At 38.6% G+C, this 25,517-nt stretch overlaps 1 protein-coding gene across 4 annotated transcripts in view; it reads left to right on the forward strand.

Annotated features, from left to right (window-relative positions):
- Positions 1 to 25,517, forward strand: part of LOC115604886 (bifunctional heparan sulfate N-deacetylase/N-sulfotransferase 3) — a 65,405-nt gene that overhangs the window by 3,785 nt on the left and 36,103 nt on the right. For all 4 annotated transcript variants that reach the window (XR_003990433.1, XM_030478438.1, XM_030478437.1 and 1 more), the window contains exons 2-4: positions 3,523 to 4,649; positions 20,936 to 21,023; positions 24,060 to 24,214. Coding sequence is in view for 3 of the 4 variants with exons in the window: in XM_030478438.1 (XP_030334298.1) it covers positions 3,669 to 4,649; positions 20,936 to 21,023; positions 24,060 to 24,214 (1,224 nt within the window). In the remaining variant the exon portion in view is untranslated. The remainder of the gene's footprint in view (positions 1 to 3,522; positions 4,650 to 20,935; positions 21,024 to 24,059; positions 24,215 to 25,517) is intronic.

Genomic DNA, 25,517 nt, shown 5'->3' on the forward strand with positions numbered 1-25,517 from the left:
TCTTTGTATTTTTAATTTTATTTTTTCTTTGTGTTCTTTTGAACTCTTGCCATGCAAAACAGTCCTTAAATAAGTGGAAATTACATAAGCATCAAGATCATTCAAGACGGCATGCGTTTAAAATGTGTGCCTTTACTCTGTTCCATTCCCCTTCCTTCCTGTCTTCACTGGTGAGGACGCCAAGTCTAGCTGTGTCCTGCTGGGTCTTAGAGAATTCCTCATTCCTCAGGGTCAAACTCACATCTGTCTTGGCATTTCCAGCCCCTTCTCCTTACAGCTGCCCTCTGTAGACCCAGGAGGTACCTGCAACTAGGAGCTAGAGATAAAATGACAGAGGTTTTCTTGAAGAAAATAGAGGTTTCAGGCCTGGCTCCAGATTTTCTGCTCCATGGAATGGCATTAGGAACTCTGTCCTTCCTACAAATGTTTCAAGTGCTCTTGCTGCTTACTTTAGTAGCCCTGGGGTTGCACCCCTTCTGTAATAACTCATTCAAACAATTCTGTCTAATCAGCCCTTCCTTGTTGTGAGCTTAGGTCGCTGTAAATTTTTCCTGCTGGAGGCAGGATTCTCAGGTTCAAGTGGCTGTCAGAAGCATGGGCTGGTAAAGAAAGAAACTTCTAGGTCATGCTGCTGGGAACTTCCTCTCAATATGAAGAAACCACCAAAGTCCTAAGAATAGGGGTATTTTGGGGCTGTGTTAGAGGAGCTTAGGGCTAAAAGAAGCAGATGAGCATTGCGCTTGTTGGTCATATGGTAGCTGACTTTGTGTCATTCAAAGAAGTAATACTTTTGTCAGCAAGAGTTCTGCTTTGCAGGCTCGCATCTCTTGGGTGAACCAGGCCTGAGCTCTGTGAGGTAAGCAAGGTAAGCTGCTGTTACTGAAGATAAGTAGGCATATGTACAGCTTGTCTACAGAATGCATAAGTATTTATTTTAGCCACTAAAATTGGGAGTTTCTTGGCATTCAGACAGCTGAATTGGAAATACAAAATGAAGAGAATCCTTTGTATGTGTAATGTAAAATCATTTGTCTGGAAATATCTCTTTGGTGTTACTCATTCAGGATGGAGCTCCTTCTTTTTCACCTGACTACTTACCATATTAGGTATCTCTCTTCTGCTATCTAAACTGATATTCTTGAAGGTAGTGTGACCAAGACCAGACACCTCAGTGCTTAAAAAGGTTTTTTGAGTTCTTCTAAAGGTATTTTCAGATTGTTGTTCAGTCTTTATATGTTCTTTTCAGATACATTCTTCTAGGAAACTGAGAAACTGTGATTATGTGTTGTGTGTTTGGGTTTTGGGGGGGTTTTTTGGTTTTTGGGGTTTGTGGTTTTTTTTTTTGGTTAGGTTTTTTTGGGATTTTTGGGGTGTTTTGTTTTTGTTCATTTGTTTGGTTTTTGGGGGGTTTTGGAGTTTTTTTTGTTGGTGGGTTTTTTTTTTCTTTTGTCTAACACTGATTAATGACCTTATCTGCCTGGGTGAAAGGCAAAACTCCTTGAAACTCCTGTCTAAAAGCTATGTACAAGTCTTTGTGCAGCTGCAGGAAAGGTTCAAGGCTACTCAGAACAGGAAGGGTTAATACACTGGTATCTGAGAGTAGAGGTGAAGAGAGTAGAATATATCCAGAAAGCAGGCTTGTCTGGTGAGATACAGGTTTAAAGGGAATCTTAATTATGAATGAGACAGCTTATGTATTCTTACTCTTGGTGCTTAATTTTGCTGTTTTGATAAATAGGGTGCCATGTAGTTTCTCTTTTTTCCACTTATCTCTTTTTCCTACTCATTTATTTTTACTTTGTGCTCATTATGGCACCGGGAGGATCAGTGTTTGGGATTTAATGAAAGATGTGGAAGTTACATAGGTGCTGTTAAGTGCATAACATTTTTAACTTTTTTTTTTTTTTTTTAAATGTGGATTGAAAGACCACCTTCCTTATAATGTAGGATGAGGAGCTTTTGTCAAGTGGTTAAGTGGCCCAAGTGCATGACATGTTGTTTGGTTTTGTCCTCCTCCTTTCCCCCCTCTCCTCCCTTTTACTACTATACAATTAATCTTTTTTATATACTGCAGTTTCTTTTGGATCAGAAGCTGACTGTATTTCTTCTATTATCATCTGCTTCCTAATTCAGTACTGAAAGTCATCAGCCATTTTAGGAATCAACATTTCCAACACCCCCCCATAAACCTTAGAAAGTACAAAACATGGGATAGAGCTTGAGTAGATACCATTTGTTAAGCCTGATCTCTCAAGAAAATTTAATGTTCTGTCAATCAGTACAGAGTATTTGATACTGGTTACTGGATACTGGAGCTTTTTGGTATTGACCTTTCAAGTCCTACTTCATTAAAATAAAAAGACAACCCACCAAACGAAAAAAACCAACAAGAAAACCCCACCAAACCAAACAGTTGAGCATGGAAGGATTAAGTGCTTAGTTGGGAAATGGCCCTGTTAACCTTACATAAAGAGCTTATCCTTGTCCAATTAACAAAGGGGGGTGGTTGTGTACTGCATTTAAAGTTACAATAGCATGTTCTAAATCTTCATACCTTCAAGTATTTTTCGTACTCTTAGTAGTTTTCAAAATGTATTTTAAATCTTACTTTCTAGCTTACAGTACTTAATTATTTGATATTTGTCACATTGTTCAGTTGTTTTACTAGAAACTTTTGACAGCAATTATACTGTTTGCTTGAAAAAAGGCTGCTTTCCTTAGGTACGAGTTAAAGCCTAAGTATATCCTTAGGTGATCTGCATCTTAAGTTAGCTTTTGATTTATTACTCTCTTTTCTGAAATTTAAGAGCTGGATTATTTTATTGCCTTTTTTTAATATAAGGTACTTCCCACTATCTGCAAAACAAAGTCCAGTGAAATGCTATTCATTTACTTCTAATGTTGCAGGAAAAAAGTGTAGTTTTGTTTTAAAAATACTTCTATAATACACATAATATGAAGTCTCTCAGTATGTATCTATACATACTGATAGATATACAACAGGTGAAACATCCATGTTTTGAGAAGTTCTTGGTTTTTCAAAAATTAGTGTAAGAGAATTTGTTTAATCATGTAGGCTGGTATTCTCCCAGCTTCTGTGGGGTAGAATGAGGAAGTTTTAAAATTTTCTTCAATGTTTAGGTTGTTGGGAATTGTCTACTGGGTGGAAAAAAAAAAAAATCAGAAAACCAGGGAGTTCTTTGCCGCCATATCTTGTTTTTCAGTGCCTCCCATGTGTACCCTCTCTCACTTGATCCTCTGGGGTAAGGAGGCTGTGAGATTTAGAGACATTCAAGCAAACATGACAGCTGATGAGAGCAGGAAGAAATAACGCTACTAATGCAAAATTTAAAAAAGAAACTATGGAAGTCTTGAGCTGTTTGTTTCCAAACCTCTGTCTGGCAGTGATTTCTTTGCTCACCATTACTTGAAGTGTGATTTCTTTGACCACCATTACTTTAAGTGTGATGATACTTCCACAGGTGGGATTCCTCCATTAAATCTGATTTTCTTTTCTTCTAGACTATACCTTCTGTAAAGCTTTGTGGAAGATAGAGGTGTGTGCTGCAATGGTTACATAAATATTTCAGAGGACTGGAACAAGTTGTCGAGAATCTGTGTTTGTTCTTAATGCTGCTGTCAAGAACAGTTGAAGGCAAGTAAACAACATGAGTTTTATCCTGAAACTTCACAGACATTTTCAAAGGACAGTTATTTTGCTGGCCACTTTTGTGATGGTGAGCGTAGTTATTTCTGCGTATTACTTGTATAATGGCTACAAACAGGAAAATGAACTTTCTGAAATCTCTTCAGAAGTGGAATGTGGTTATCCTCAACTGCTGCCATACAAGCTGATGGAGATGAAGACCATGAAGCCCATTGACCCTCTGAGGACAGATCTTGTAGTGCTCGTGTTTGTGGAAAGTCAGTACTCAACACTAGGGCAAGATATAATAACTGTTTTAGAATCTAGCAGATTTCAGTTTCACATTGAGATTGCACCTGGGAAAGGTGATCTCCCAGTGCTTATAGACAAAAATAAAGGCAAATATGCTCTCATAGTGTATGAAAATATTCTAAAGTATGTGAACATGGACTCCTGGAACAGAGGCCTTCTAGATAAGTACTGCATAGAGTATGGTGTAGGTGTTATCGGATTTCACAAAGGAAATGAGAACAGCTTGCAGAGCTCTCAGTTGAAGGGCTTTCCTTTCCATGTCCACAGCAATCTGGGTATTAAGGACTGTTGCATTAACCCTCATTCCCCACTGCTTCATGTGACTAAATCTTCTAAGCTTGAGAAAGGTCCCTTGCTTGGAAATGAGTGGGCAGTTTTCCAGATTAATCATACAGCGTATCAACCAGTGATATTTGCAAAAGTAAAGACACCAGAAAACCTTTCACCACCTGCTGCTGTAAGTGCTCGCTATGCCACGGTAATTCATGACCTGGGGCTCCACGATGGGATTCAGCGAGTCCTTTTCGGCAATAACTTGAATTTTTGGCTGCACAAGCTGATTTTCATAGATGCCGTCTCTTTCCTGTCTGGCAAGAGGCTCAGACTGTCCTTGGATAGGTACGTTCTGGTTGACATCGATGACATCTTTGTTGGGAAGGAGGGAACAAGAATGAACACCAACGATGTACAGGTAAAGTATACGCGCAGACTAATGGTCACTACAGCAAAGTGCCATTTTTTTTAATCTTACAGTGAATAGTTATTAATAGTTGGAACTCACACAGAGTGCAGATCAGTAAGTACTAATGCAAACTGTTTGGGCATTGAGAGAGAAGGCTGGCTGTCTGGCTTTGAGTGGTCACCGATTCCAGGTGTAGTAGCTCTGACTCAAGGAGAGTTCATGCAGTGTTGCTTTTACCTGTACCAGAAAAGAATTGTAAGATAAGATGACTCACTGGTTACTACCACTTCATTTCTCTCAAGTGACATGACAGTCCCTGCTGAGCCAAGTTCTATAAACTTGGTTGGGTTGGTGGGCACCTCTGAATTCCATTCCCCTTACTATATATGGAAAATAGTTTACCAAAAGGAGAGTGAAGACAGCTAGTTTCTAAGTAACCCATAAAGAAAAGGGGGTAAGAGTGATAGTGTTTTCACAAACACCATAACCCACCCAACATGCACAATTCTAAACATAATTGCAGCGTGTTTAACTTTCTCATCTGCTCATAGCTTCTATCTAATCACATACTTCAGTGGCATTTGAAAACAGCACAGGACTTCAGAGCTGGACGCAAGAGCTATTCGTATGTAATGTGAATGTTGCTAACCTTACAAGCAGGAGGTAAATGTGGTGAGCAAAAGTAAATGTCAACATAAATTTTGAAGAACAGACTGTATTATTAGCGGTTTGAAATAGGTTTCAGCTGTCACAAGTTGGCTGCAGCATTTCACCTTTCTTATCTGTTTTATGGCTCTTTTTTTTTGTGTTTATTAACATAAACCTTGCAAGCAAGGTTTGTGTTAATATTTTAAGAGCTTGTTCTGTCGCTAAATGACTTGTCAATTTCCATTTTAACATTTTAAGTTGTTCATTCCTGAAGGTCATTTTTCTCTGTATTGTGCTGTTCAAGTGTGGGGCTGGTTGTGGGTCAGCGGGGGTAACATCTTAAGGCTATTCTGCACTGTATATCTTGCATTTGTTTTGTGAAGGGTACTGTTACAAAGCGGATAGTTAGAGGTCACCTTGCACAACTGTACTTGGTGTAGAAGCTAAAAATGGGTAAGTTGCTGTTTGTTGCCCTGTTTGTGCTAAGAAAAGGGAGAATGTTTTGTTAGAACTTTCATAATGGAAAGAGGAAAGGCAATGACAGCACTGCATGCAGTTGATGGTCATTTTTGTTTCATTTTCAGTGTTAATATGTTAGTCAAGCTGCAGTAACCCTGCATATATATTGCTTCCTGAAACAAAAGGTTTGGACTTGTAGTTACAGTTTAATTTGCTTTAACATTGCAGCATACACTCTTTTCCAAAACATTCTCTGCACATGCAATCATAAATAAGATATACCTTCTAGATAAGTAGGTGTTTTCCTTATGCAAACAAATTGCACAGGAGAGAGCTGGAATAAAGGTGAAACTCAATAAATGAAATTTTGGTGTGGAACGTGATGGCAGCATTTGAGTTAGGAGGGTGAGCATGCTTTGAGAATTTCCTAACTGAAACTCAAATTATAGGAAAGAAATAAGGTCTGACCCACACCCCTGCAAAACTCCTGTTGTTCTGTGGTTTCTGGTGACAAAATACGTAAAATACAAATACGAATAAATCTCTCGCTGTGTTATGCAGTAGCAGTTTGAAAGAGTATTTTTGGTATTATTTCTCTTTGTGAGTGACACCTTAGGATTGTCCTTTTAGGATAAGTTAGGATGATTAATTGCCAGAATTACCTACCAGAAACAGGAGACTATTATTTTGGTTAAATTAGATACAAAAGGATAAGCTGTATTGTTTTGGGGGAATAATTTGCAGTATATCAGAATGTTCTCTTCCCAAAATAAAACTATCAAATAGAAATAATATCAAAATGGAAATAACTTTTAAGTAGGATAATTTCATTTATATAGAACTGTGTGCTGAAACAGTGGAATCTGAAGAAGTGTTCTCTTCTGATTCTTCATGTGCTTAAAGATAGAATGTTCTATTAAACGTGTTGTTAGGGCTGTCAGATGCAATGCATCTTCATTACTATTAATTTCAAAGGAGTTATTCTCTGTGGCACAATGACATGTGGAAGGAAAGAAATAAAATCCATTTGCAGTAGTTGAAAATCTGTTATTGTAAAGTATATTTGTGGGTAAATGACATCCTATTAAACAGGAGTGGTTTACTGAGTTCTGCTGCACTGACTGAGAATTGTGCGCTGTGAGTGTGAAAATAGGTTGCTAAATGTAGGCTTTGTATAATTTCAGTACTCAAGATTAACTTATTTCTACTCAGCTTACATTTTAAGTACTAGCAATGTAGAATTGGGTAAAATGCTTTTTTGTGTTTTAATTTTGTTTGATATGGTTCCTGTTTAATATTTTCTGAATATACTCCCATCTGTTAGGACTGTGAGCTTGCTGAGAGTAAGGCAAATGTTCCTACGTGAGCTCTATTAATGCAAAGTAACCTAAAACACTTCAGAAAGCTCCGAGCATCCAGAGAACCCCAAGGATTGCTTCTGCCCATTCCTCTAGATAGGAAAGAGTTCAGAAACTGGAGGGTTAATGCAGAACTGGTAGCAAAAATAAGCATTCATGATTGGCTGTCTAACTCAAGAAGGCAGCATTTGTCTTGGGTCTTCTGAGACAAAGGCTTCTCTGTGTTGAGTACATAGAGAACCTAGATTCGCTTTAGAAGGACTGATTGATTGAGTCCCTGAAGTTCAGGCACAAGTTAGGTGAGCAAGTTGAAAGCTGTGCCTGTCCTGTTCTTTCTTTGTAAGAATTAAAGCAGGGGTTCATTGTAACAAAAGATAACCTGTAGGATCCTGCAAGTACAGAGTAGTTGTTACATTGCAATTCACAGGATCCCAGAATGGCCGAGGTTGGAAGGCACCTCTGGAGATCATCTGGTCCAACCTCCCTGCTCAAACAGGGCATGTCCAAGCGCCTTTTGACCATCTCCAAGGAGAGAGATCCTGATTTCATGTAAGATGAGGTTTTCAAGGGAATTTCTTCTGCAGATACTGAAACAAGATTTGCAGAGTGGCCAGAGTAGTTAATATTTGGACATTGGGTTAAACTGCACTTTCCTTAAAGTTTGTGAATTGAAGTTAAGCACTGAGGAAAATCGCTAGCCTATGGTTAAGTGGTAATTTTTTTTATCAGCATTATATATTGACCTCAGAAGAGGTCAAGCCAAAAGCAAGCCCTCTAAAATGAGTGTTTTCTGTACCTCTGAAGAGGAGGCAAAGTGGTGGGAAGTCAGCCTGGGTAGCTATAGTGTTAGGAACACGTGTAAAGAGCCCTTCCAAAATCTTTTGACATAGTTTTATCAACCTAAATCCTGTAAAACTAACGATTTGTTTTATTAAACAGCAGATGAAGATTATTCTAGTTTGACCACAATTTCTTCAATTAAAAGAAAAACCAAAAAAAACCAAAAAAACCCAAAATATCCAGACTTGAAGCTGTGCTTCAGATGTGTAGACTACCTGATTGTTACAGATTTGCCTGCCACTGTATAAAATCTGGAGTGATGGAACGTTGTTCTTCATTGTAACGTACTGCGTCGCTGTCACTGTGCATCAACAATAACCATCCGTCTTCATAATTATTTACTTTATCTTCCTCTGGTAAGATAGAAATAATACTAGAGAACATTTTCATAGTCTAATTGCTTCCCACTTTGAAAATAAGCTTGGTAAACGCATCTCAATGTTCATTTTTGCAGTAACTTTTTTTCTCATCTAATGCCTGTCAGACAGGAGGGACCATTATGCTGTGCCAATGCTATATTTTATTTTTCTTGTGTCTTTTAGAAGACTAAGAACCTGCACAGTGCAAATAATTCGTTTAAATAGACATACAGAGAAAATCTATCTAGATATCAACAGAGTAAGTTTATCTTAATAGACCATGATTGTCCTGGCTGATGGTCTATTTAGTATTAATATCTTTTTTTTTTCTTTTTTAACACGGTTGCTCTTTGTGAAATTTTTGTGACCATAAAACATTAAGATTTTTCCAAGGGAAAGGTAGCTGGTAATAGAGGGGAAGTTAAATAAGTTGGTTTTTTTTTCCTGATGACAGTTTGTGCACTGCTGGTGGTCTAAGCAATAAGCTGGCCTACCTTTGCCTTCACTTCCCCCATACATGTACTTTCTGTATTTCTGTAGGAGTTGGTCAAATTTTCAAAAATAAAAATTAGAACACTGAAATTATTTTTCCAAATAATTAGCTGTGTGATCTCCTCTTGAGTGTGTTGTCCTTAGTGTGTGCCTTTCAAAAGAAACATTTTGAATTGAAGTCAGGATGGGATCTCTTCACTTTCTTCATGTAAGCCTAATCTTTTTCTACACTTGTAATTACTATTTTATAATTGCCAAGGAAAAAAGCTTCATATTAACCATATCCATTATTGGGAGGGTGTGAAATACCCTTTTTTTCTCCTTCTATTTTGTGAGCGCTTAGGCAATGCACCTATTAGTACAGGAGCTTTGAAATGGGCAGTACAAGCTTGAATCTGCAGTCTTCTGGCATTAGAGTCATTGAAGAATTGGACAACAAGAGTTACTCTCTTTGTGTATCATCTGCACCAAACAATCTTCTGGTGATGGAGAGGATTTAGCCAGAAAGCATTTTGGTTACTCTTGGGTAGAAATGACCTAAATATTTGCCTCAGAAGAGAGGCTTAGGTGTATTTTGTGTTAAGGCAGAATGGCAAACAGGTTCAGAAAGCCCCAGCTGTCAAGACAAAGGGTGATTCCTGTCACAGGAGGAAGTCTGAATCTGTAAGTTAATTGCTTCTTTATCTATAGGATCACATAGATGGTTTTCAGTAAAGAAATGGTAGATGTGTCATCGAATGTGTCAGTTGCAGAACCATCAGAGATACTCACGTCTATTTGGTTGCACTGAGCCATAAATCTTTCCTCCTTTTGAGAGGTTCAAAAATATCTCTCTAATCACCTCTTCAAACAATAGAAAAAATTAACTATTAGGAACTTTTGTTCTGCTAAATCATTTTACATTGCCAATCCATTAGCCATAGTATCTTTATGCCATTATTCACTGTGCTTACTATTATTGCATGTAATACTATGTGCGTGTAATTTTTTTTTCTTAATCTGACCTGAGGCTCCTAAGATATTTTATATTTACTTGGCTGAAATAAGAAGTAAAAAGTACATTCTCTCCCTAAAAAGAGTAAAAAAAAAAAAAAAAAACCCAAAAAAACAAAAAACAAAAAAAAAATTTGGTGTTTCTGTAGCTGATGCCCTAGGAAGACTGATTTAACTTCCTGAGTGTCTTGTTTCATATATAGTAGTGTGGAATATTATGCACTGTGAGGCAATAGAGAATTAGAATTACATCTCAGAACTAAAATACAACTTTAAGACAAGTTAGAAAAATTATTTAATATTTTTCATGGGCTGCTACCAGCATATAGATTGCTTTACCAGTCATCTTAACATTCAACTTCTCTAAAAGCAATTTCGTTTATGTACCAACTTCTGTGAATTTTGATCTAGTAAGATTGATACAATTACTGCTGAGTACAGCCCAGCTTTTGTTCTTAAAAGTGCACTGATGTTGGAAACAGCTGGATATAAGTCCTTGGCCAGAGGAGGGTGGCTGTAGAGGGAGAGCTGGCTCTGTTTTGACTGCTTGAGAGAAGTCACTTGCGGGACATAGATGTTACAGTTAATGCACCAGACCTGGACCAGCGTTCTAGCTCTGTCTGTCAGCCTGGAGGCATTAAGAACAGTTACGTGCTGAAACCACTTTCTAGCCTCCTGGCCATGTATCCTTCAGCTATCCTATCAGTCCCCCTCTTCCTTAGATTGCAAGTTCTTTTGGTCAGAGGTTCTTCATTCAGTGCTTCTTGGTCAAAAAGTACTTTGATAATTCAAATAATAATAATGCAACTACATCTTACCACAGAGCTGTACAGATTGATCACCGTGCTAGTGGCTGCTGCAAGATTTATTCTGGGCTTTTTCAGATGACAAGTCAGCCATCCAATTCCTGCTGCTGACAGAATTGAATAAGATTTTCATAACCAACTAATAAAAACACACTGCAGACAGATCAAGAAATCAAAGCAATTAACTGTAAAACGTGACACCAAAATTGGGCCTACCTCCTTCCCATTCTTCAGTAGCATCAAGAAGGCACAGTCTGGCAAGAAGAGAAAAATGGGGGTAGAAGTGGGACTCTATTTCACTAGTTTCTTCTTCAGTACAGCTGCATGGAAAGTGTCCTTTCTTCTTACCTATTCAGTCTGGAAGAAGTCAGTGCAACTCCATGACTGATTCTTGGTGATCATGCTAGTAGAAGTGGCTGCTGGCCAGTGTATATCTAATACCCCATGGAATAACAATGCCCTATTTCCAATTCCAGTTTCCTTTTCTGTTGAAAATGGTAATCCTGAAAATATCTTAAAAACAAGACAAATCCTAAAATATACCTGAGTCTGTAATGTAAGCTGGTTTGAAATTCAAGATGACTATGAAAAAATACCATTTTAAATCAGGAAAGTACTTCATCTTACTAACAAGGTTTTCTGTGCTCAACTCTGCACAGCTTAGAAATATTTTGAAAATGCTTAGAGGCACCAGAGGAGTCAGAAAATATCAAAGAGGTGGGGAAAAAAAAAAAAGGCTAAAGAATTTGGTAAGTAGTGATGACCCAAGCAGAAAGCACTAGGCTGCAGATGTCTGCAGGGTATAAACAGTGAGGATGGATAAAAATATTTAATGTAAGGCACAGAGATATATTTAAGTGCAGGCTGAGTAGCCAATAAAATAGCAGAATAGAGGCTAATATCCAAAAGGAAGTAGAAGGGTTATGTAAGTCTTTAAAAATTAGATTTGGCAAAAGGGTATGAAGTATACTTTTGCTATTGGCAGGGAATTTGTGCTAAGATCCGTTCTCAATCTCTTAAAGTATAATCAAATGCAGAGCTCGTACTGGATTCCTATGTGTTGGTTTGAATCCGCAAGTGTGGAATTTGGCCAGCTGGGATATTGATCTATGTAGATTTAGTTTTTCTAATCTTGTCTTTTAGAAATACAAACACTTGTGCAAAAACAGGGAAGGTGTGCATTAACACTTACAACAAAATCACCCCCCTGTGTTTCTGCTATTACTGTCCCACGTTTCACTAAAGTCTTGGGTACTTTTCTGCTGAATTATATCCCTTAGACTAGGGACTATGTAGGAGTCAATGAACTGTCCAAATTTTTATTAACTTGACATAAGTTCTTATCATGTCTTTTTTGTGCTGACCACATACAATCATTAAAAATATGGCTTGAGAAAAGAAGTTGTATCTGTTATTTTATGCAAGCTTGCTGTGTTTGCTTTCTCTTTCTCCGTCATATCTTTGATACTGATGCTGACGTAGCAGGGGAGTTTCATTCAGCAACTTTAGAGCTACTCATAAAGAGGAGAAAAAAGATAAATATTTGTGACCTTTAGCTGGGAGCAAGCTGAAGACTGAGTTCCCAGCTGTTGCTGACATGGAGCTTTAGAGAAAATGAGAATCTTTGATCAAGAGATCTTTTTTTGTGTCAGTAAAGATGGAACATTAGAGAGAAAAAGAGCTTTTGGTATGCCTCAGCTCACCCCAAATATAGGGACAAAGGTAGATATTTTTAATTAGATATAGTATTAAAAGACACACAGGAATCTTCTTGGATCTATTAGGGGACAAAAACCCGCAACAAACTAAGAAACATTTGTGAATGGATTGTGTCATTGATATGTTATCCAGCCTGTGGAGTAGTCAGTTCAATTAACATGCCAGTGAGAGCACTGAGGTCCAGTGAATACTGATGTGGAGGAAAAATAGAAGACTGAAGTTTTTTTGGAAGACCATATTCACAGACTGTTGGACTTTGCTGTAAACAACACTGACACCACATTATTACTTCTGTTTCCTAAAGAACTTAGGTATTGTTAATGTCCCTGTTTGCCTTTGTCAGTTCAGTAATTAAACTGCATTCCTGTGCATGCAGGTGGAGGCTACTGTGGTCTCTGCTGCTGAGAGATTAGGCCTAGAAATTTTGCCGGTGTTGAACCTTCTAGATTTTTTTTCAGCATTCGGTGGTTGTACCGAGCCTCGTGTTGCCAATAGCAGGGTAAAGGGCCCTAAGCAGCAGAGCCAAGCAGTGAGGGATGCAGGGAGTAAGGGAGCACAGGGTTTGCTGCAGTGGAAGCTCGTGGCCAGCCTGTGCAGCAAAGGTCTGTCTTGCTTGGAGAGTAGCCATTGTCTTCCAGGCAAACTGTTTGCTGTGCATATTGGCTGTAGTGAAAGCTAAAGGTGGAGCTGGCTTATGAAGAAGCATTAAATAAGAAGCACATGTGTTGTTGGTAATAAATGCGGTACTAGGAGCTTGGATAATAACCTCTGTTGCTTGAGCTTTATGACTATAAAATGTATGCACTGTTAGACTGAATAGCCATGCCACTGTTCTATGACAAAAGATGGTGCATCCTATCAAACAAGGTCTGAAGCTGTAAAAGTGTTGTCTCATGAGGGAGCACAGACATATAAATGCTTTGCATCTGGAGTTATTGTTTGAACCTGAGTTTTTGAGGCCTGACATTGAGTCAGAGCTAGACCAATGTCTACATGAATCAGTGAACAAGTCTTACAATTTTCTACTGCTGATGGTATGCAATAGAGACAAGTCAGACTAAGCAGGCACAGCAGAATGGCCCAGAAGTGAACTGGAACTGGGTCTGAACTACTCTGTCGCTCTTGAAAGGTGGCCTGTTGTACTCAGAGCTAAGGCAGCTGTGGTGCGGGTATGTATGTGACTGCGGTACAGCTTCCTGAATGCTTGTGTTGTGGCTGACAAAGTTTCCCACTGTATTGGCTTATCAATAGTCATGAGATCTCAGGAACTTAACTGGATAAATAGAAAGAGATTTTGAAATGCATCTTAGAGTCAGTTTGTTTTGACTTTTAGCTCTGTTCTGTTCTGAGAGGTTACCTCTTCATACTTGGTGTTTCATAGCAGATAAAGTGTTAGGCAAAAATGCACGAACCAGCAAGTTCTCTGTTGAAGCCTGCCTGACCAAAATCCAGGGGAAAATATCATATGCAGCAGCAGGGTGTTTATTAGTTCTATTCCAATTGACCTGGGTTTGGGGGTTTTTTGACCTTTAAAAGAAATGCAGGATTTTATTTCTTGTTAACTGCAGAACAATGATAACATTTAGCTGTATTACTAGTAACTTCTTTCATCAAAGTACAGTTTAATTAAGAGCTAATAATGCAGAATTTCAGTTAATGATGCTTATTGAATTTAGTGAAAAGACTCACACTGACTTCAGCTGGTGAGTATTGGCCTTAATATTATGGGAAGTCAGGTAAGATACTTGGGCAAATGAATCTGCCAAACTGTCCAAATTCATTCAGGTAATCAGTGGGAGCTTTGCTTGTCCTGCACATTAAAAAGAGTTGGGCTCCAAGGCATCCCAGTTTGATAATTTAAAACCACAACTGCTACAGGTAGAACTTAGCTGTCGGTAAACCACAATAATTTTTAAGTAACTGAAGCCAGGTATTTTGTTTTGCCTCCAAAGAATTTTTGTACACATTTTCTGGTTTAAAGTCTACCCTTTTTAAATAGGCATGCTGCTGGCATGTGGTACTTTTCAACTGTTACATCATTTGAAGGATTTAACAGAAGTGTCAAAAAACATGTTTTTAATGGAAAGAATAATTTGTTTCTTGAAGCTACTATATCTTAATAAACAGGTTGGTCCACACCCAACGCTCCAACCCCTCCCCGTTTTAATTTTGTTGTACAAAGTAGCAGGAATGATTGTCTTGAACTTGCATAGAATCTGACATTTTATAAACTTGAACAGTAGTTCAAGTTTATAAAAGTAAAAGTTCAAGTAGGTCAGTAGTTTAGCTTTTCCATCCCTGTTTCATCAATATTTCTATTTTTTGCTGGATTGTGTCCTCTTAGACACCTTGCTTCCACCAAACTGTAGAGCAGTGTCCTTTCCCCACTTACGCAGTTTAGGGTCTGTTTGTAATTTATGGTCTCTGCTCACTAAAAGCTTTCCAGAAAAAGCTGAAGATTTTCTTTTTCTTCTCTTGCCCACTCTGTAGTGTCGGCTCTGTTAAAAGAGTGTACAATCAAAGATAATGTAAGTGTTCTTCTCCTTTTGTCTGAAGGATATTAAAAATATTTTTTCAGATACACCTAGTATACTCAAAGCAATTATTCCTTCTCCTCCATAGATTAAATGTTTATGATAATGGGTGTCAAAATACTAATCTTAGAAATCCAGAAAGAAAATACACTGAATTTTAATGATGTTCCAAAATACATCATTTGTCATGAGGGAAACATTTTTTCCTCAGAGGTAAAATAGTCTGTGTAATTAAATAATGATTCCCAGCCATTTGGGATCGACTTTCATTGAGGCTCTCTTCTGGTTCTTCTTGCCATGCTGCCTCCAAACACCCCAAATTCTTGCCCACTGTCTTCCCATGTGTGATCACTGCCACAGTTTCTTGAACATCTGCCATCAGAATCTCACTGCTTCTCGCTTTCAGGCCCCTACCACACTGCTGTTACAAGATTTCTTGTGGATGCCCACTTCTCCCTCATCTTTCCCCATCCTAGGCAGTGTGTCCCCCCCACTCCCTTTTCTGCTATCAACCTCGGCAGTGCTAGGGCAAACCTGGGACTGATAATTAGGCACAGCTTGTTGAAGGACTCGGAGCATTGATGTGATCAGGAATGGCAAAATGATGTCACCAAAAGTTCGAAGTAAAAGGACATCATATGAGTTCCAGCTCATTAAACCCCTATATTGGGAACTCCAATCAGAAGTTTAAGTGGCTTTATTTCTGTTTCTTCCCTTTCTTGCAGGGGTTAAATTCAAGTGGAAATATGGTACAGAAAATTAAAGCTATGTCTGCATAAGACCTTCTGTAAAGGGACTTTGTGTGCTTAACTTTTTGCTTTCACATTACACTTTCTATTAATTTGCTTTACCTTTTCAGAAGGTCCTTGCCTTTATTAAAGAGCCAGTACTGCGTTAGAAGTTTTTCTCAAAGGCAAAGTAATTCCTATTTTAATGGGTCCTTTGATAGTATTGTTAGACATGAAATAGTAAAGCAAGCATTGAGAGGTAAGATCTGCCTCCTGAAAAAAGGAGGAGAAGATATGCTTTTTGGGAAATTATGAAGCTGACCTTGCTTTTGTTTCTGACATGAAAGCATGTACTGATTTGAAGTTTAAGATATTAGTGCTGCAGCATTGTGAGGCTATGTCACAATTTAGTTAAAATCCATGGGATTACAAGTGGAATTAACAGTGTTTTAAACTATTTTGCTTTTCAGTTGTCTAAGTTCTTTATCAGCTTTTGAGTAGGAAAATAGTCACAAATATGTTGTGACTACAGAAAGAAGTCATAGTTCATCTTAGAGTTCAACAAAGCATTCTAGATTTATTTGTTTGGTCATCCAAGATATTTGGGTCTGAATATTTTTTGTTGATGCTGAAGAAATTACTACTCTCTCTTTACCAGAGACAAGTTGACACTTGTGACTTCTCTGTAACAGACTATAAAGTGAAATAATGTAAAGAGATACTTGAAGACAGGAGGCAGAACAGTTTCCTGGCTAGGGAAATGGGAAGCAAGTTTGCTGATGTGAGTTTTACCCTTGGCTTTACTGCTGATTTAGTTGAGCAGGAGCTTTTGACAGCCCATGTCATTGGTCTGTGCCTTTATTTGTCCCAGCTGTAAGGTAAGAAAAAATCAAAAAGACCTGTTTTCTTTGTAAACGGAGTTTATATTTCTGAATAAGTGATAAAGAGAGCTAAACATTATGGTTGTCAAGAAAGAAAGATGCCGTCTTTACAAAGGCAGGAATTTTCGTACATTTCCATTGCATGGCTCTTCCAATTAAAGAATAATTCTTGCGGTTCCTTCTGTTATATTTGTGATCTCAGAGTCCATTTTCTCCTAAATTCTCAGTCAGTTGAGATCCCACTGGCAATTACAGCAGCTTACATTTGCTGAGATGTTTAATCAGAAGTGGAATAGAAATAACTTCAATGGCGTGATGCTAATTAATCATCGAGAATCGGGCTTTATTTACAACATACATGATTTCTCACATTCCTTTCATTATAGTATAAACTTGTCAGATGCAAAGATTGAAAGAACTCTTGTTTTGCTGTCGGGATAACTTTTGTCTATTCACTGGATTGTAAGAGGACCTTTTTCTGAGATTATTTTGGACTATTGGTGAAGAAAGGGGCTTTTCATCATATACTGAATTCTCACATTTGATTTCTGGCACAAGGAATTTTCTATACCTAGTATGTGAGCTTAGGAAAAGTTAAAAAGTACATACTCCTCTGTAGCCATGTACATGAAAGTGATTAGGCAGCCAGCAATTTATTTCCTTTATAGTATCAGTGGAAGTATGACGTACTAAATAATTATCTATAAGCACATGAAGGCTTTAGTAAACAGTTTTTAAAATACAATCTTCAGTATTAATATATTTACGTAACATTTCATACAAATACCCAGAGAGTATTGTTCATAAACCAATCATAAAATACACAGAAAATATCACCAGCTTACCTTCAGCGTATCAAGCAGCATTTAGAAATGAAATTTCAGGCTTTTTGTCCCCCTGCTTTTCTCTGCTTCTGTCTTTCTGATAGAAGCTCACAGTAACAGGCCCTGCCATCTGCTTCTATATATTTTGCATGAGTTTTAACATTTTCTTTTTAGAACCTGAAAGATGAGTAAAATGTCAAGTCATCCAGAAAATAATCATAGACATGGCAACTCAGATGTTATCTCAGCTTGTCTGTACAAAAACTGGTTCACAGCAGGCCTGTCCCTTCCCTCTGTGCAGATTGAGCAGGTACACTGTTGGTACTAGCCAATAGGTTTTCAAATACCACGACACGCTTTACCAGAAGATCTCCTGTTGATTTTAATGAAAGTAATGTGGCCAAAAAAACCAACGTCATCGCTTTCAAAATTTGTTCTGTAGAAGGTGAACTTCAGGTCTCCTTTAGAGTTTTGTGTTATTTAGATGTAATTTGGAGTGTCGTCTTGTGGCTACTGGTTTAAATAAAATGCAGCCACCAGGCATGTCATTGAGGTGATAAGGAGGTAACTACACTAGCAAAACTAAATCCCAGCGAAGAAGTAAACTCTCATTTTGCATTATGGACTTTTTGCAACCCTTTTCCCACCTTCCATTTGAAAGCCTGGGTTGGCAATTCTCCCATCTGCAGTATGCTGGGGAGGTGCAGTAAAGATGGTCTTCTAGGTTGTGTTTCTCTGGTGTTTCCAGGTGCTCTTTGGTTTTCCATCATGCTGAAACAAGACTGGAGCTGACAAGCTGAGAAGTTGTTAGGTACAGGATAAGACCTTCAGCTCGAAAAATGTTCACACTTCTTAATTAGGAGGGCAAGAACCATGCAGCCCATTCGTGCCACCTTGCTGTCAAGTTGCACTCAAGGTCTCTTCCGTTTGACAATATCTATGGTTAACATAAGTGTATAGACCTGTTGTTTGCCTCCTACATTTTTAACTGTGCAAAGATAAAATTACTTAATTGAATAGGTTCCCAGCAGCTCAAGGATGGTTTTCATAATAAATCTTTTGTGGATTTTATACCTTTCATTAGAATAAGAAGTCTCCTGGGCGATCCTTGCACTCTCAGCCTGTGCAAAAGCCCTCATTACAGTGTTGCAAGATTTTTCTCTTAATATTCCCTTCAGAAGTCTCAAGCTTGTTTTCAGTTATCTCCATTCTGTGCTTCATTTTAGTAATTCCTTTAGAAAGTCCCTTGTTCATAGGACATTTTTCAGGCTTTCCAGTAAAAGATGATCTTTACCTTACCAGTACTGTACTTTGAAACGGCCTGTATTGTTGTTGCTGGAGCTACAGTGAAGAAGATGACAGTGGGAAAGGCAACTTGTTAACAGATCTGAGATGACCTTAAGAAATAGGAGGCAGAAAAATGATGGTTCTTTCACAGATTTAGTTTTGTGATTAATATATATTTAATGAATATGCTTAGGCATAGTGTTCTGGTTCACTGAAATAGTGAACAAGGCAAGTACTACTGATGGCTCGGAATTGAAACCACTCATGTTTTATCAGCAAAACTCAAATTTGCAGCCCCCCAGGATAAGGACAAATTTCTGTCCTGTTGCTTCAGATCAGCTCCCTCAAGCACCAGCTTCCCCGAGCCAGCCCGAGCTACAGACGTAGTGAGCTCGCTGAAGCCTCAGATGCAGGTTAGTAGAGGGCTGAAGAGCAGCTGTATCCCTGCATTGGTCAGTGCTGCAGTCTCCAAGTGGGGCCAGGTGAAAATGCTTGGCTCTGGAAATGGAGTGATGGGAAAGGCAAGCACAGAGCTGGGACATATGCACCAGCCGTGGTGTGTGGCCACCTCTTACTGGGAATCGGAGCACCGCTGGGCCTGCTGCCTTGGCCTTTTCTTGAGGTTGGTGCACAGGGAACCTGCTACGGTCACCTTTTGCCTGATTTGGTCACTGTCATGTTGTAGGTGTCTTAGTGTAAGGAAACAGGCAGATGGAGATTGTACTTTTATTACAACTGTTACAGATGAGCCCTGGTAAAGAAAGACCTGAAGAAGAGCTCATGTGCCCAGAAGTTTCTCTGATAAGGTAGATATTGCCTCCATCTGTAAAATGGGTAATTTTAAAGAACTGTAACTGGACTATACTATGCCTCAATCTAAAGCTGGGTGTGACTTCCATGCTAATATTTTGTTGTCATTGGTATTCCAGTTAAAAAAAAAAAAATTGTAGACAAATTACTCGTATAATGAAATATACAAAGAAACTCTTAATTAAATTACTCTCTCATATTTTTTGGAGCACCAGACTGTCATGGAATTTCAAGAGTGGGGAGCCTTCTAGACCTTTAAACCTCTGAAAATCTCCAGTGACTTTTTGTGCTTTTAAGTATGTTTCCCTTTCGTAACATGCTTAGTTAGTAATTTCTGACAATAGAAATACTTCTAATCACTTCTTGTACAGTGATCACTGTGCTATAATGTATGTTGACTTTGAAAACTTTGGCGTATAATTATTTCCCTTTCGTTCAAAGGTGCTGCATAAGTACCTGCACAAGTGTGTGTCTTTTTGCTGTTTATTTCCCTTTCGTTCAAAGGTGCTGCATAAGTACCTGCACAAGTGTGTGGCTTTTTGCTGTAGCTGGCCATGCACTTCTGATGTGCTGTGTTCAGTGTCACAAATCTCCAGAGTCCAATGTGCTCATAAATTACCAACCGTCAAGTGCTCAGCTGAAGGCAGGTTGTTTGGAGGAAGGTGCACTCCAAGTCTCATTTTTGAGGGTGCTTTTTGCTCCTCCATTTTGTTTTTGCTTTGCAAAGCTTATTTTGCATTAGAGAGCTAGGTTTCTTTGTTACACCTGGAAAACTGAACAGCAGCAGTGTGTAAGAGTTTAGGAAGTAACTCTTGAAAGCAATATGTAAATCTTGGGAGTAACAAATCAAGAAGAGCGTATTGAAATCAGTTTTCTGACTGAGTTTGACGAATAATAGCTGTTCCCTTTCTTCTGCATGCTGGTTTTCTGTTTGTACTAATCTAGTGCAAGTATATGTATGCTGACAGCCAGTGTGAGAGTGTGAGAAATGACTCAGAATTTGGGGGAATTTAGGATTAAGTTCTTCGATACGGAATAGGCTTCATCTAGCTTTCTGGATTTTTTTGGTGGTTTTTTTTTTTTTTTCATTGCCAGTGATTTTGAAACATAACTAACATGCTATGTATGTACTTGACCTGATATAAAAAAATACCATTGTAGCTCATCCTAGCTGTTCATCCTAGTGAATGGAGCAGCAGCTGGGGGCACAAGAGATCTGAATTTCATTCCTGGCTGTATCTCAGGTTTACTGAGTCATCAGTGGAAGGTTTTTTATCTGGAGTGTGCCTTTGTTTTCCCATTTCATGATTCAGGGAGTAAAACAGTATTTAATAGCTGGTCATCTTTATGAGGAAAACGATGAAGTTTGCATGCTGCTTTTAATCTTTAAATGGCAATGAAAATATCTGTTACTAGTTTGTCATATATATGGAGCTGTTTTTAAATAACAAAAGCAATTGAAAAGACATATCTATATTGTTATATTAAATTTGTGTCAGGTGTGTTTTCTACACATATGTTTATATGATGGATTGTTGTTTTTTTGTTTTTTTTCAGGCCCTGCTTGACACTCAGAATCTTTTGAGAGCTCAGATTACAAATTTTACTTTCAACCTGGGATTTTCAGGGAAATTTTATCACACAGGTAAGAATGAAATACTAAAATAGCTTTTGTTTTGATGGTGCTTTTTGTAGTACGAGGAAAGTAGAAATGATAGAGTTTAAGGGTCTGAGTAGAGAGAAGTATTTCCTTCCTCATAGGATAACTAAAAAAAAAAAAGCAAACTGTTCTCTCTTCCAGGTTGCTTTGGGACGTACATTTGTGTGATTTACCGAATCAAAGTTATTACACTGAATTAACCTTTTGTTTGAGCTGTAGTCTGTCTGGAAATAACCATGTAAGTGGAGTCTGTGAGCACCTCCTTTCAGCAATATCTCTTTAAAAAAAAAAAGGCATAATAGACCAATAAGTAGAACAGTGACATGGAAGTAAGAGAGCAAGGCTGTAGCTTCTGAGTGAAAGACTAAGCCCTTCAGAAAAGTGTACTGCCAGACTATTAAGTTGCCTGAATAAGTGCTATGTTCCTCCTCCTCTTGCAAGCTGGAACATGCAGAAATGGCAGAGTCACAGACCAGGAGGACACCTTGCAAAAAGCAGTCCAAGCTTGGGACTACAGCTTTCTGTAAGAGTTATTGTACATGTTACGTATGTGTCGTTGGAGTAAAATCAATCCCGAGGGTGAATAAACACATCTCATACCGCTGCTTTATAATTCCATTCAGTTTGAGCTAGCTCAGGCCCTCACTACAGAACCTCTCCCAGAAAATGGGGAGAGGGAGGCACATATACAATAGATGAATTGAATTTTTCTCTGCATCCGTTTCCTGAGCACGTTTAGGTGGTAATTTTAGGTGGGCCGGAACATCTCAGGATGGCACCTGTAATTCTAGTTAGAAATGGTTGCAGGGGCTGTTCCCCTCACTGCATCCTTAGGAACAGGCAGGAAAGCATCTAAAAAGACAGGCCCAGGGCCTGAGAATTCACTCAGTGAGTCCAGCCACCCTTTAAATCTCTTCAAAGATGCAGATTTCTGGGAACTCCTGAGTAGGCCATCATCACAAAGGTGAAAATTGGTGGGGAAGAGAAAATTATGCGTAACATTTTCAAAAGGCTGCAGGAAAAAAGTACTTCCACGTATCATAGATAATGAAAGGAAAGTAAGTTTGTGAGTAAATTTAGTTTGGTTAACAAATAACAGAAAAGTTGTCAACATTTTCATTTATACTTTGTATTAAACTGTCTTTCATACTATCTCTACTATTCCATCCCCTAGCTATTGATGTAACTGATACAGCACATGCATGTGAGGACAGTGTCATACCATGCAATCAAGATGTCATGTAACGAGGCTTTCAGTCTTTTACTTGTCTGTAATTGCTTCAGGAAAAGGAATGCATACGTGGAAACATTTAAACACCAGTAATCTCTTATTATGCTAATTTCCTTCTTATATTTTCAAACAGTAAGAATATGATAAAAGTCGAATGTCCTGGCTTCAGCTGTAACAGTTATTTTTCTCCTTCTCAGTAGCTGGTGCAGTGCTGTGTTTTCGACTTCAGTCTAAGAACAGTGCTGATAACACACCAATGTTTTTAATTGTTGCTAAGTAACAACTTAAACATCAAGGGCTTTTCAGTCTCTCATGCTCTGCCAGTGAGGAGGGGCACAGGAATCTGGGAGGAGACAAGAGATATGACACCTGACCCAAACTAGCCAAAGGGGTATTCCATACCACAGCACGTCATGCCCAGGATATAAACTGGGGGGAGTTACCTGGAAGGCCCAGATTGCTGCTCGGTTTGGGCTGGGTATCAGTCGGTGGGTGGTGAGCAATTGTATTGTGCATCACTTGTGTTTATTGTTTTCTTTTCCTTTTCCCCTTTTAGTTTTATATTGTCTCTGCTTGTTATTTCCCTTCTCATTATTATTATTGGTGGTAGCAGTAGTGGTTTTGTATTATACCTTAGTTGCTGAACTGTTCTTATCTCAACCCACGGGATTTACATTCTTTCAATATGCTTCCCCATCCCTCCGGGACTGGAGGGGGGAAGAAGCGGGGAAGTGAGTGAGCAGCTGCCTGGTTCTGAGTTACCAGCTGGGCTTAAACCACGACAGTCCCTTCTGGCGCCCAAGGTGGGGCTCGAAGGGTTGAGATAATGACAGATCTGACCAGAGTGTGTCTAATTGTATCTTTGATAAGCATTCATTGTTTCAGATTAATAGTCGCTCGTCACAATGTTGATTTGTTTACTCTCAGAGTTGTTGCGCTTGGTCTCAGAGTTTCAGCATGTCATACCTTACTTGCAGCCAGTATTTGCTGGTTTAGTGTTTGTCAGCTTTGGCGCCTGGGCTAAGGTCCTCTAAGGACTTTATGGTAATGACTTGTAATACAATAGAATCATTGATCATGAAACTGGTCTGGCATGTGGTCTCAGCATGGTCATCACCTCTATACTTTGAGAGGCATATAATGGGAATTTTTAGCAATTACGCATCTTCTTTTTCCTCCTTGGGGGGTCAACCTATGGAGGATACATTCCCTCACACCCTCTGTTCCCCCACCAGGCTATTTACAGCAGCATTTGAGAATTCTAAAGGTTTTGGATATCCTTTGGATACCCTTGAAACCTGCCTGCTGGTTTTGCTGGGACCACAAATACAGCATGTGTTTTTACACATGGCCGTACCACCTTGAGAACACCCTATTTCATCTGATCTTGAAAGTTAAGCAAGGTTGGGCTCAGGTCTTGTCTAAGATTAAGAGATGACCACTGAGAGAGATTTCCCAAGGCTGGACAGTCATGAGTGGCAGGGTGTGTGGGATCATATGGGCAAGCACCTGGGCCAGTGGGCCCCTCCAGTGCTTCGGAATTTCACCCCTGAGCAAGTGCGAAACCCACAAAAATGAGCAGAGCAGTTAGACAAGGTGTGCTGTTGTCCTGGCAACACCAGAGAGGGACAACTTACTGCAATGTGCTGGGGCTTGGCCTACGCCTACAGAGCGTCCCTGGAAAAGAGGAGGAGGACGGGGGAGGAGTGGGCGAGCAGCTCCATGGTTCTGAGTTTCCATCTGGGCTTAAACCACTTCTGAGATATCATGGGTTTTTTTTTCTTTTGCAGGGACTGAGGAGGAAGACGAAGGCGATGACCTGCTGTTGAGATCTGTCGATGAGTTTTGGTGGTTTCCCCATATGTGGAGTCACATGCAGCCTCATCTCTTCCACAATGAGTCATCGTTGGTGGAGCAGATGATCCTCAACAAAAAATTTGCCTTAGTGAGTTGTGTTTTCGCATTTTATATTGAATTTAGGCATTCAGAAAACATTCCTATTTTGTTAGAAAAATCAATCTTTGTAGAATTTGTTTTAATCTCAGTGAATAGAAAAAAAAATTTTGATACCATGCTTTTTGCAGTCTGTTTTGTGCAGTCTGTTTCTCTACAGTTTGGATTTCCTTCTCAAGTAAAGTTTGGGGTTTTTTTTTTCATTACTTTGTGAAAAATTTTGAATGGAAACATTCTTTCAGAATGAGGAATTAATATGGTAGCATCTTGGAAAGTCAATATAGATAAAAATTCTATTTCATTATTTTTCTAAAATAGCCTGTTGTTTAGATTAGGAAATATCCACGTTTCTGAAGGCATAAACACTCCATCAAAACATGTCAAATGACTTTATGGAAACACTGCATGTTAGGATTAAGTAAGTGTGCCATATTTTCAAAGATGCTCTTCTGTGGTGATACAGGATAAGATCTTACATATTCCCTTTGGATCAGCTTTATAAAAACCTGTTTTGAAAAGCATTGCCTTTACTAATTATCTATTCACAGCAAAAAAGAAAAAATATCAGTGAGAATATAAGAATAAATAAAACCAGATCTTTAGGTCTGAGGATACTAGAGACTTACCTTTTCTTTACAGTTAATTTCATGCATTAAAACCAAACCAAACTGCCATACACAATACTACATATTATTTATCTGAGGAAATTGTCATATGTAAAGACATTAAGAAGTGTTGTATCAGAATATCTCGGCAAAATTAACTTGTTTGCTGAAATACATCTACTATTCCATCAGGCTAATTTGACTTTCTCCTTTTCAAAATGCACTGGTTGCTCTTTAGCTGGCAGGTCATGACTTTGTTCCTTGAAAGAGCAAGGGGATTTGAAATATCAGAACAAAATAAAGTGTGCTTATAGTCACTTGTCAGTGAGTGTAGGGTGAAGGTATAGTCCTAGAAAATCAAGCAATTAAAATTTGTATTTGAAAACTTTGCTTTTAAGTAAGGTGTATGCTTTCTTTCGACTGAAGAGTACTGTAAACTGTAGTTGTACTGAGTACAGGCCAGTTCAATTTTGATTTTATTTTTAAAGAAAATATTTCAGTAGAAGTTTGAACTATGAAAATTTAAAATTTAAAAATTCTGTGTCCAGAATTCCCTTTTTTCTATAATTCTGCATACTGTTGCAAGCTCCGCTGGAAATTCAGTTATTTCTTGTAGTTCTAGTGTGACCTAAGACATCTTCTGGGATTAGTCTACAGTATGTAAGCATTAAAGTGTATTATTAGGATAGA

The sequence above is a fragment of the Strigops habroptila genome, chromosome 3, assembly GCF_004027225.2.
Source record: "Strigops habroptila isolate Jane chromosome 3, bStrHab1.2.pri, whole genome shotgun sequence".
NCBI classification, from domain to species: Eukaryota; Metazoa; Chordata; class Aves; order Psittaciformes; family Psittacidae; genus Strigops; species Strigops habroptila.